This window comes from Acanthochromis polyacanthus, chromosome 1 (genome assembly GCF_021347895.1).
Source record: "Acanthochromis polyacanthus isolate Apoly-LR-REF ecotype Palm Island chromosome 1, KAUST_Apoly_ChrSc, whole genome shotgun sequence".
Lineage (NCBI taxonomy): Eukaryota > Metazoa > Chordata > Actinopteri > Pomacentridae > Acanthochromis > Acanthochromis polyacanthus.
Window position 1 is genome coordinate 17,693,650 of NC_067113.1, and position 13,193 is coordinate 17,706,842.

The 13,193-nt window shown below is 38.6% G+C and overlaps 1 protein-coding gene across 1 annotated transcript; it reads right to left on the bottom strand.

Moving 5' to 3' along the window:
- Positions 1-722: 722 nt before the first annotated feature.
- Positions 723-10,033, bottom strand: dlst (dihydrolipoamide S-succinyltransferase). Its single transcript, XM_022208525.2, has 15 exons — positions 9,868-10,033; positions 8,891-8,924; positions 8,769-8,808; positions 8,433-8,494; positions 8,257-8,331; positions 8,116-8,171; positions 5,640-5,748; positions 5,351-5,542; positions 5,082-5,167; positions 4,841-4,938; positions 3,242-3,372; positions 2,774-2,847; positions 2,588-2,671; positions 2,286-2,453; positions 723-1,427 (listed from the first exon to the last, which is right to left on the bottom strand). Exons 1-15 carry the CDS (start codon positions 9,928-9,930, stop codon positions 1,293-1,295), a joined length of 1,407 nt encoding a protein of 468 aa, XP_022064217.2. The 5' UTR covers positions 9,931-10,033; the 3' UTR covers positions 723-1,292.
- Between the last annotated feature and the right edge of the window lie 3,160 nt (positions 10,034-13,193).

The following is a 13,193-nucleotide window of genomic DNA, read 5'->3' on the forward strand; positions in this document are numbered from 1 at the left end:
AACCACTGTACACACAAAACCGTTCACCATCCATATGCTGGTGGTGATGACACATTTCTCATGTTCCTCACCTTGTTTTTTCATCAGTGGTTAGTATTAAAACTAAATAAAAAGGCTCAGTCCACCTACTTAACATTATGTTAGTGTTTCCCTTCTGCCCCAAGCTTTAGGAATTAACTTTAATATCAAACTTAGGGCTTCATTTGGAGTCATGAGCCATTTTCTTTATATCAGTTCTAAACCAATGTTACATCACCCACCAACATACAGTGCTGTCCTAAAGTTTGAGGTATTTGTACATACTGTACTTGCCAGGTACCTTCAAATTCCAAGTGTAACTCTTGCTGTTTTAATGGCAAAAGGTGGTCCCACCAGTTACTACTTCAGAGTATTATCTTGCTTCACTTTGCATGAAAACATGTTAAATCAAGACTTCTTTATATCTTGAAGCATTCTCACTTCTAGTGTCTAAAGCTTCTATTGTACATACAGGAGATAAGCTTAAGAAAAAAAAAAAAAATCAAGAATACAAATGCTGTCATCTTCATCAGAAACCAAACCTTATATTGGTGTCATACTGCAACCCGTCATTTATGCATCACTCATCTGCAAATGATGTGTAAATGACCCACCTGTTAAACCATCAGCGTCCCGGTTTACTCTGCAGAATTTTTCTGTCCAGACTGTCATTATGAAAGCACAAAAAACATCCAAGCAAAAACTACAGTTGAGTAACGCAGCTTTTATTGTTTAAAACTTTCTCTTTTTTTCTTAAATAGTCTTTCTTACACAGCAAAAAGAGCATTTTCCTCATATTTAGTCAAACAGATGGCATAAATTCTCTGAGCATTTCCTTACTTTGGAGATTTTAGAACATAGTGTTTCTTCGTTTCTAGCCCAATACGTGCTCATTGTTCTTTCTTCAACCAAAATAATTAAATTAAAATGTGCAGTTTTATGTCTATTTGCCATTCATCTAACATAAGTGGAAAATTTTTCAATTGTATGTAGAAAATGACATATGGCGCATATGAGTTATATCCATTTTTGATCTAGAGACCAGCACCAGAAACCCAAGACCCAGACATTTCTCCACAACGTCACCTAAACTTTTATCACCTCCAGCCTTACAAATGTCCATTGCACAACCCAACTGTTCTCCAAAAATTCTTGTATCTAGCTAACCAATACAACAATACATTTACTGCGGTTACGATAATGTTCATCAGGTGAGTTACAGCCACTGTTTGTGTGGGGTGGTTTGTTTGGTTGGGCCTGGACTTCACAAGGGTTCACATGTCGAGGAGCAGCACCCTGGGGTCCTCTACCACTGACTTGATCTTGCGCAGGAAAGTAACAGCCTCTCTTCCGTCGATCAGACGATGATCGTACGTCAGGGCAACATACATCATGGGACGGATCTCCACCTAGATGAGAGAAAAATCACAGAAACAAATCCCTCATAACGCCAAACAGAAATTAGCAAAAGACAGTGACGGTAGAACTGAAGTGGTAATATTTTTTCTTTAAGGTTAAATTAATAAAGACATGTTAAAATCAGCTTGCTGTGATTCACATCTATGTATAACTGCAAAACATGTCGATAATCGATTTGTGTGTTTACAAAATTATTCATAAACAATTTCTTTCAATCACTTTAAAGTAAAAATGTCAAACATTTACTAGTTCCCTGTCCTTTGCACTTACTGCTTTCTTGTGGTCACATCAATAGAAACTAAACATATTTATGTCGTCAACATCTGGTTTAAACAGAATTTTTTTTCAAAATTATATTTCATTTTGTCTGTGAAATATTTGTCACTTAATCAAGAATATGTTCAGCAAGTTACAGATAAATCAATAATCAAAGTAACTTTGAGCTGCAGACCTGATCTACTGCTCACATCTCTGTAGAGTATACAGTACCTGCATTAGTGATGAAATATGCAGTTTTGCATCTGTCTGTGTGAAAATTATAGTCCAAGCATAAGACCTGTACTTGGAGCACAGGCTATTGGATGTGCTTAATCAACTTATTTATTAGCTTGAAGAATATATTCCTATAAAAAAGTTAACAGGTTAAGACTATGTGTTAATCAAAAGAGGTGACTAATAAAAAAATATAAGTCGGTGCATAATAGATGGGATATATGTACAACGTTGAAAACCTGACTGACAATTGGGAAAACTAACTTAAATATGTAAGAGATTTACTAAACCAAGATTGCTTTTTTTAAAACTCATTGGTGTCATGCAGGTGCTCGTCTCAAAGTGAGGACACGAACCTTGCCACCGACTGCGACAGGCCTGTCAAAGATGCCATGCATGCCTAAAATAGCAGACTGAGGTGGGTTGATTATAGGTGTGCCAAACATGGACCCAAACACGCCCCCGTTGCTGATGGTGAAGGTCCCTCCGTCCATGTCCTCCACAGCCAGCTCATTCTTACGAGCCTATAAACGCATAATAATAATAATGTCATCACATAATGAGGACATTTATACGCAAGTGTAAAAACAAAACAAAACTAAATAATGATCTATAGCAAACTTTAAAATGTCTCATAACATGAGTTTTTAAATATTACCTTTTCTCCCAACAAGTTGATGGCCTTCTCAATATCGGCAAAATTCATTCCCTCTACATTTCGGATTACAGGAACCACCAAACCCTGAGAAAGAAGTCGCATGACTCAGTTTCTGCCTTCAGATTAGAAACCAGTGGGCAATCAAGCACATAGACTTCACCTTGCAACATAAACCACTTGTCTCACCTTTGGCGTGGCCACAGCCACACTGATGTCCACATAGTCCCTGTACACAATCTCTTTGGTTGTGTCATCAATTACTGGAAACAGATACAGAGAAAATGTGTAAACAAACTGATATTGTGAATCATTAGCTCGTCTGCTACCAAGATGAAGTTTGCTTTCTTATACCATTTTCTGCTGCGTGCAAGTTACACCCACAGATAGCGAAACCCACAGAACATTATAGATTTTTTAAAAAGGCAGCAATCCAGACCACCCCTGCTTCACTGCGGTCTGTCTAAATAGGTCAGGGTGGCCTCAGGGCAGTAAATAAGTTTGAGTGGGTTTTGAGGTAGAGCAGTGAAAGATATTGAAACTTAAATCTTTTCTTCACCACACACACTCGCAGCGACTTGATGCCAAGCATTCAAAGACACCTTCAAACTGACACCACATGCTACAGTTTCACAACCTTTCAAGTTCTATTCATACCGGCATTGACAGAAGGTTGGTCAGACAGAGCGTAAGCAGCAGCCTTCACAAACGCAGACATGAAGCCCAACTTGATGTTGTGCTTTTTCAGGAAGGCGTCTTTGTAAGATTTCCTCATCTCTGTGATGTTGCTGCAGGAAAACAGAAGGAAAAAAAAAATTAACAGACAATCTGGCACGAAGGTCACAAGAAATTAGTATATTGTAGGAAGAAGAAAAAACTGTGGAACTAAAAGTCTTGCGAGATTTTGAGATTTAAAAACACACATCAAAAGTGCAGATGCGCTTATAACAAAAAATAATTGTTAAAAATGACTTGGAGAGGCGAGAGGTTATCATTTAAAAAACTGAATATACATTTATGTTATTTGTCACGTGAATATCTAACATTCAACCGGCCAAACGTGGACTACTGTGAAGTGAAGCGCTATCACAATCTATTCTTGTGCTATAAAAATCCTCACATGGTAGGTTTTGAAGTTGTTGCAGAATAAACTCTTATTTCCTCTTCAAACAATCAGGGGCTAATGCGAGTAAGCTATACTAAACTCGACTAAATACAAGCAACTCAACAGAGATATACAAAAAATATGTTTTCAAATGTCGTAGCCACGCTGAAAGATACAGATCACAGTTATGACATCATTTTCAGGAGAAAAATATATACTTTTTTGAAGGCTTTAAAAGAATGCTGTTGGAGATAGTGGCGAATAAAGCTATTGAAATTGGCCTGCTAATTGTTTCACTATTGCTCATTTTTCTCTTGTATCTCTCTTTTTAATTGTTTGTTTTCCTGTCTCTAACCCTGTTGAAGCTCTAGGGTTTCTCCGCTAACATAATTAGCCCCTCCCAAGACACAGACTCTCCGAGAAAGGAGAGAAGAAGCGATAAAAATCTTCACTTTCTAGAGCCTGTAAATCTTATTGGGCTGTCATAAAAGCCCATATCGGTTGAGGCAGCTCTTCCACTCAGAGCACAGGTCTCTGTGGGCCCCTGCAGATGCTCCAGCCTCCTGTTCTGACTAGCTCCTTCGGCTCCAGATGAGCCCTGGCCTGGGAAGTCTTCCTCCAGACCGTCAATGTCAATCAAATTAGGATACATAGAAAACCCTGAATAGCCGAAAGCCGACACCACACATTTGCGGGGAAAAGAAATCCTCAAAGTGTCCTCTTCAGCACAGGGGGCAAGTGCAGACAATAACATTTCCTTGTAAATTAATAAAACCTGTTTTAACAATTCTTATCTTCGTTTTAGATGGAATTACGACCAAATATTTACATTCCAGTGTTTAAGAGGATATTGGGTTTCAAAAAGCTTTTTCTATTTGGCAGATTTCAATCTATAACCATTTGTGCAAGTGTTGTTTTGGCTTTTAACACCGATACACAACAGTACGTATCCTTCAAACCACAAACAAATGTGTACTTACACATTTATCTATATGGAAGTAGAATTTGACTACAAAGTCTGCAAAGTCTGTCTTTTTCCCATTCATAGCTTCTCTGTATTTGTGTTAACGTGGCAGAGCACATTTCACATTTATTCTCTACAAAAGCACTGAGGGTTTAATAATGTAGGTCAGCTATTTAGAATTTCCTACCTCATGTCGACCTCATTAAATGTAGTCAGCATTGCACAGGTGTTTTGGGCTTCTTTCAGTCTCTGGGCAATTCTCAGTCTCATGCGGTTCATCTTAACCTAAATGTTTCAAAAAGCAAACAAAACTGAATCATGAGTCTCTGTCAACTCTTTAAAATCTAATTACACGTTACTACACTATTAAACAAATCTAAAAGTAATTATTTACACCTAAATACAATGTTATGTGATTTGCCCTTTACCCTGCTCTCTGTCCTGGCTGCTTTAGCCCCTGCCTCTGCTGCAGCTGCTGGGGCAGTTGGGGCAGCAGTGGGCTTGATGGCTGAAACTGTGAGAAAGATATTAAGAACCAGTCAGTATCTCTGGAGATAGAGATTTAGTGAAACCACTGAAAGCTGCTGCCTACAGAACACCAAACAATGATTAATAACGCAAGCTCGAGGTCAGGAACACAGATGTCAAGCAGAACGGTTCTCACATGACACAGACCGTCTGTCTCATGACAGCTAACCTGGTTTGGTGTCCATAGCATGTGCTGGCACAGGTGGCACAGGGGGCATGGTGGTGGGAATGGGGCCCACAGAAGAGGGCGGAAGAGGAGGAGGAGGAGGAGGAGGAGGAGGTGGGGCCGCAGAAGGTGGTGGGGTTGCTGCAGCGGCCTGGGCCTCGGTTTTTGGAGCTTCTGCAGCTTTGGGGGCTCCGGCTAGCGATACAGACGTGAACAGTTATGACAACACAGGATTAACGGTATTGTTTTAAAGCCCTTTTTTCAGTATATATATAAAAATAGTTGTACAGACCTCCTTTTCTAAGCTTAAAAAGAGGAGTTCCTCCTTCAACCTTCCCTCCATCTGGAACCAAAAGTTCCTCAATCACTCCAGCAGCAGGAGAAGGAACCTGCACCGATGTCTAATAGCACAGAAAAAAAGAAAGAAACGTTTAAAATGAGCACAAGTTTGAGACAGAATTGAAAAGTTCCAGGATATTTTCTAAATACCATGTAACATACTTCGGTGATTTGCCCAGCGCAAACTAATCAGTCCTTCCAGGATTTCGCGGGCGTTTTCGTGATTGTTGCGGCCAAAAATGCCTGAATTCGCGGCAGCTTTTCTAAAAAATTGCGATAAAAGTTGTGATGTTTTAAGCTTATTTATTGTGATGAAATTGCGGGAGACAGTGACAACTGCTAAAAAGCTGCATTTTTTTCCAGCTTGTAGAAGATGTTTCAACGCTGTAATTGACAATATTTATTCAGAAATTAATTATTTTGCGTTCAACCCATTTCCACAAAAGCCGGCACACCATGGTGGGACATTAGCAGCAGCCAGATACTGGTTTAACATGACGTGGTTGGTAGATTTGCGGCACAAAATGCTAATTTACCATTTAATGAATCATATTCGGACATATCTGTCAGTGGCTTAAAAAGTTAATTTCACATCCTGGCACACACGTGTTCACACACACACGCTCATGGCTTGTCATGTCAACTAACAAGAACAGCACTGAGAGAGCGCAGTCCTCCACCAAGACTGGTGTGTGTTCTGGATGTTTACATACCGAATCATGTGACCTGTATGTAGCCGGCGACGGGAATTGATGGGACTCAGAAACACTCCCACAATTTGATCAGTTGTTCCTTGTATCATTTCCGATACGTCCACAGTGGTAGATTTGTAGTAGGATAACAATCATGTGATCGTCAGCAGGCCGCTAAGGCAGCGTTCACTTGTTGCCATGGTTACCGGGCCGCTATGAGACGCTGTGCCGCTACCTCAATGGGAAATCCTTAACAAATCCGTGGATCCAAACTTTAAGCCGTATCACTGCCGAAGTCTAGTCACTTGGTCCTTATGTCATTTCTGAACGACCCTGAAAATTTATTTAAATCCCTGAGTCTGTTTTTGAGTGATGTTGGTAACAGAGGAATGATTCACACACACTGATTGTCACATAACTCTGCCGTGTTCTTAGGTGGAATAAATAATCTAATTTACCTTCATTCTTTCAGTGCTCTAATGGATCTGGATGCAACAGTTTCCATCATGGTGATTTATGTGGTCTGTTGTCTGATCATTTCAGCCGTTCTAATATGTTTCGTGATTTTTTTTAAGTGTATCAATCGATGATTTTTTTTCTTTTTTGTATTCCACCAGAGTATTGCACAGGTGTAAAACAGTTTAGCTCCGCTTTGGTGAAGAACATCAGTGAATTAATTGTTTATCACGGTATTCAGCAGTAATTTTTGTTGGTAAATGACAGACATTAGTATCGCACATGTCTGCATCTTCAAACCATAAACAAGGCAGTTAATTCGGTGATGTACGTGCATTAGGTTTGCGCTGGGGACTGCTATGATTGGTGGAACTCACGGGAGGCGGGCCAAAATTGCGGGAAAGTTGCGGTGATTGGACAAAACTGCAAGGCTGCGCAAAATTCGCGGAGATTGGTTGATTTCGCGTGAATTCGCGCGATCACAACTTCGCGAATTCCTGGAGGGACTGACTAATGTAGGTATAACTAAAACCACAAATTCACTGTTTTTGTTACAACTTTAGTAGCATGTACTAAAGACAAAAGTGTAACACAACTTTAGAGCAAGGCGACATGCCCTAAACTAATGCACTCATTTTTGCTACATACTCTAAAGCAGGGGTATCAAACATATGGCCCATGGGTCAAAATTGGCCCGCTAGAGGGTCCAATCTGTCCCACAGGACAACTTTGCAAAAGGCAAAAATTAAAAGACATTAACTACAAACTGTAAATTTGAAAAACCTCAAGTTTAAAATAATTTCTAGACCTTGACAAGTTATATATGTGGTATTGAAGTAAAATACTAGATTTTTCAGGTCCACATGTCTCTGAAAAATGCTTTGCGCCTTTGTAGATATACTGTGATCTGTAAGCTCAGCTGTAATGTGTAAATGATAAACTGAGGCATAACATTGTTGAAATGTAACTTATTTTTCTTTAGAACTTTCAGGTTTGTTCATTACATTTTTTTAAAAAGACAGTTCCTTAAAAATTACCATTTTCAGAATGTACTGTTTTGCACTAAACAAATGGAAAAATTTGGAGCTGTTGTTATTTACAGGCTAATATGCTCTGATTTTACTGCTCCAGCCTGCCTGAGATCAAATTGGGCTGTACATGGCCCCTGAACTAAAATTAGTTCGACACCACTGCTCTAAAGGTTTCATTTTAAACACACAGCTCAGCTATCACCAGCAACTCCAAACACAATTAATTTGTTTAACTTTGCATATGTTTTACCTTATCAGTCTCAATTTCACACACCACCTCATCTTCAGAGACGGTGTCTCCAACAGCTGTAAGGAGAAAACTTTGTTTTAGCATCTGGCTGGCATCTGTATTACTAGCAACTAATGTGAAAGTAATAATTAAAAGTGTTACCTTTCTCCCACCTCACATCCCCCTCTGTGACAGATTCCGCAAATGCCGGAGTCTTGACTGTGACAACTTCATCTCCTGGAGAACAAAAAGACAAGTCAAAGGAAAACGTCTTCACTCCACATCAGTGCTTTGACTTTATATTCAGACAAGTGCAAAATAGAAAGGATATAACATACGGTAGGCTACAGATGTCCTGAAGTACTGGATTTGGAAGACACTGGATCGGGGATCGTATTTTCTGTAGACAGAAGAAAATTCAATTAATCAAGATATAAATATCCTAAAAAGGTTACACACAACATCTGTCATTAATCAGTTACTTAGGAAACAGAAACTGGCAATAGGACAGAGACAGACATATTTGTAAAATATTCTATGACAAGGTATGAGTAGCAAGGGTCTGAAACTTAAACTCGGGGCTTAACTGAAGAAAGCCTTTATTTGTAGTGTGAAAGGTGTCCTTGAAATCTGACGTGCAGTTCCTTGTCTCCTTTTAAAGTGTGTGTACTTACACATTGTTGTTGAAAGTGATAGGATGGCTCGCTGATAGAGCTGTTAAAAGGACAAGAAAAGCATGTAAAGAACTTCTTAAGGAAATGCAATTAGTGTAAACTTGACAAGTACACACACATACCTCCTGCAGCCCGACGAGCTAACACATTATTTCCCTGTGAAGAGACACAATCATTACAGAGCATCTGAAAGTGTTTAAACATTCATTTTGGCACATAAAATAAATCTTTAATGTTTTACAGTTATACAGTGGTTGGTAAAATATAACCTCTAGTTGGTTAAAAGTAATGTCAAATTCTCCAATGTTTAACTGGTGTTAGTGTTTATAAAAAGCAGTGGAAGGAAGAGAGTAAGCAGTCCGACTGACCAAAAGTCACTTCCACATACCGGACGATGACCTCTGACATGATCAATAACACTATCCTACATGCAGGCAGCAAGAGTAGATTAACATGAACTCTTGGCCAATGAATGCATAAGGATATTTTTGCCTGAACAGCCAATTTAACAGCTGCATTAGAGCTCAACGATCTACTATTAATCTTATTAACAAACACCTGTAAGTACCAGTGACACTTGACTTCACTGACTTGGTTTCTAATTCGGTTGCATAAAGTTAAAATAAATAACTTAATATTTGCTTTAAGTTAGCTCGTCTGGTTGTTTTCTTGCATTTACCACAATATGACCTCGGCATGATGACAGCTAGGAGGAGCTAGCTAACCTACCCGTACACTTAGCTTAGTTTGGCTAGCACGTTCTTGGGCGCTACCTAAATATTATTGGACAAGAGCACTGACTTCTACATGAACACGGAACAGCTGCTGTTTGGGTCAAAAGCCTCCAGCAATCATATGTAAAGGCGACATCAAGCAAGCGCAGACGGCCCCACTGTTAACTTTAACAGAGGCTGCAGCAAAGACTTGTGGAGGAAAGTGTCATACTGTCCTTGGCTTACAATGTTACGGCCTGTCCGTGGCCTACAGCAGCAGCAGGCTAATGCTAATGCTAGCTCTCACAGACACAAGCTGCGGTTGTAGCCAGAGGCAGCGAGGAGTTCTGTTGCGACGGGCAATGCTTTATTTGTTTGGTGCCTACCTGGCGGATGGCAGAGAGGGAACGGCCAAAATTCCTGGTGAGACACCGGGAATGGGATAACATGGTAGCTGTGTGACAGCAGCCTGTCAGCGGAAGGGAAACTCCGGTCACACCGACAAGCTAGGCGAGGCAGGCGCAGAGACAGGAGGAAGTAGAGTGGGATAAACCAAGTGCCAAGAGTGGAGGGGGGGAGGGGGGAGTCCTCACTGTGGTCCAGTCTGACCCCCTCCACTGCACACGGACTGTGACCCCACTGAGAATTAACCTGTCATCTGCAAATAAAAAGAAAAAAAAGCCCACGTTCAGACACATTTGCAGATTTCTGGTATATATCAACTGAAAAGTAAACAGGTTTATTCATATTTCACCTCATCATACACAGGGGTTATTTAGAGTGCTTTAGAGGCATGGTAAAAACTTCAAACACAAAATACAGCAGAGTAAATTAATAAAATTGGTACAATTAAATCAATAAAATAAAATAAATAAAAAAGTTTATATAGGTGAAATAAAATTCCTTTTTAAACCTTTCTAGAGCAATTAAACTGACTGACTAAAACACAAAACAAAAGATAAGGTGACTAAAAACACGTGAAAGGTGACACAATAAAGCAAGAAACAGGAATAAAAAACAACTGAAGACTTTAACAGACTTTATAAAATAAAACTGATGAATCAAAAACAATGGAAACAAGAACTTGTCTTTAGATTACTTACTTAAATATACTCAGAAGCAGGATTGAAAATAGATGGAATAGGTATAGAATAAGTAAATGTATGGTACAGACAGGTTAGGTAACTTCTTTTAACTGAGAAAACTAATTGGGTTACATTTTCAAAGATAGAGCCTTAAGTATAAATGCTATCATTTTATATATTTATTCACTGTAAACTTATTGAATTTGTGTACTCTTTGATTTCCACCCATTTCTTCTTTGCACTTATGCTTTATAAATCATTTTAAGTTCATTCATCTTAGGATCCCACGTTCCCCTGCTGCTTTCATGATGAGTAAACTGCACTTCAGTTGATTTATTACTTAAAACTCATCCTATGAGCTGTGAAAGTGCAACACTAGCTGAATTAAATTGACTGAACTTGAAAAAAAAATAAGTTTGATAAGCCTAAAATATTAAGTTGAACTGACTAGTGGCATACACAATATTTACACACAAACATGCTTTTTTACTGTTCGATACATTAGAAGTTTCTTCTCTAGTTAACACTGAGTATAGACTCTTTTTAAAAATTTGCAAAACACGTACACTACCATTTAATAGTTTGGGATCACTTACAAATGTCCTTATTTTTGAAAGAATAACATTTGTTTTTCAATGAAGACAACATAAAATTAATCAGAAATACAGTCTAGATATTGTTAATGTGGTAAATGACTATTCTAGCTGGAAACTGCTGATTTTGAATGGAATATCTACACGGGATACAGAGGAACATTTCCAGCAACCATCACTCCTGTGTTCTAATGCTACATTGTGTGAGCTAATCGTATTGAAAGGCTAAGTGATGATTATAAAACCCTTGTACAGTTATGTTAGCACATGAATAAAAGGGTGAGTTTTCATGAAAAATGTGACATTGTCTGGGTGACAACTTTTGAACGGTTGTGTATATTTAGGTTAAGTAAACTCAAACTAAAACTCAAATTTTATTTATTTGTATAGCACTTTTCATGCTGAACAACACAAAGTGCTTCACAAGAATTAAAAACAAAGAAGACAGTAAGTAAATACAATTAAAAATAGAAATAAAAATTTAAAAAAACAACTCTCCACCCTTCCCACATATAGACAGCCATTCACATGCACACACCCACGCAAGCACACACGCACACATATAGAGTCACACACCCACACAACATGACATCATCAGGACATGGCGAGGCACCGAGGCTAGAAGGAAGACACTACCTTGAAGAAGTAAACGAGAGGGTCAATATATATTTAAGTGATTTCTTGTAACACAGTTGACAGGTGTCAAAGTTGACATTTTTGCTGTTTTCAGGCCTAAAATCAACATGGTCACCTATAATCAAACACCACATGGCAATTTAACAGAAAGATTCTTCTAAATATTATATATACAATTGAGCATAATTGAAATTGAAAGTTATTTATAAAGACATTGTAGTAACACTGTCCACACTTGACTCACACACTACTTTATATTAAATAACTAAGAAACCCTTGGAGGGTTAGGGTTAGGTCTTTTGCCAGTCTTTTCTTTAGGAGGAAATGACATCATGTGGAGCAGGCCATGTGATCTGGAATTAACACACTTGCTTGAGAGGTGTTTTTGTAAGAGGTAACTTAGTTGAAAGTGATTTTGTTGGACACAGATACAATTTGTTATTTTCCATATAAAATTTGATTTATTGCCGAAAAAGAAATATCTGCCATGATTATTTCAACTGAATAAAAAGAACAATTTTTGAATAAATTCATTTTATTATTGTTTAGCTAAGTAAAAGGCTGTTGTTACTAAATTTGGGTGGTTATTTAGTTGATATTTTAGTCATATCCAGTCATTTTTATTAATAAGTGATTGTTTCCATAATAAATAATTGTGGAATTTGTAAAGACATGATCATAATGAACGTAAAATACATTTTTTTTAACTTTTAATTAAAATACATGCAAGACATAGCCTATGGACTTCAAAAATCACTCAATTATATATTGACCCTGATGAGTTGATTTGACTGAATTCCTTCATGATGTTATGCAGGATGTGTGTGTTGTATATTAACTATCTTGGAGTGTACTCACAAATAAAGTGATGTCTTTATTTGAACAATTAGACTTACATATATATATTTTAAATGTAGGCCTACATCATTAATGGCATCAAACTCTTGTTTTCCAGTAATAGATGAAGACTGGGCTATATATGACAAACCTGTACATGTGAACTTCCTACCTACCCCAGCTGTTTGTAGTGTGTCAGTAAGTTGCAGTCCATCCTGTTTGAAACCCTCTAACCATCGTGAGTGGGCTGTCACTGCTTCTTTTTCACACTACATGTCTGATGAGCACCCCGGTGCTTTCACATGGCCACGCCCCAGCTCGGCTTCATGCAGCGACTCTCCCTCTGCGCTCCTCACCGCCCAACCGTCAGTGCGCGCAGGCCAGCAGCTCGGCAGCACGTCCCGGCGCAACAGGTAAGTTCACTGTGTGTCTGTGGTTCAGCTGCACGGCCGTGGGAGTGTTTCAGAACTCATCACTTCACTAATGGTGGTTTTTCCAAGAAGTAGATTTGCATTTGTTGGGTGTTAAATGCTTCTTTTTTCTTTTCTTTTTTTACAGTAC

Bases quoted from the DNA above. Each gene is read 5' to 3' on its own strand.
- dlst (XM_022208525.2), bottom strand. From the start codon at position 9,930: ATGTTATCCCATTCCCGGTGTCTCACCAGGAATTTTGGCCGTTCCCTC. The intron at 8,925-9,867 runs GTAGGCACCAAA...GTCTCTTCACAG, and splicing joins CCCTCTCTGCCATCCGCCAG to GGAAATAATGTGTTAGCTCG. The intron at 5,168-5,350 runs GTTAGCTGTCAT...TCTTTCTCACAG, and splicing joins TGCTATGGACACCAAACCAG to TTTCAGCCATCAAGCCCACT.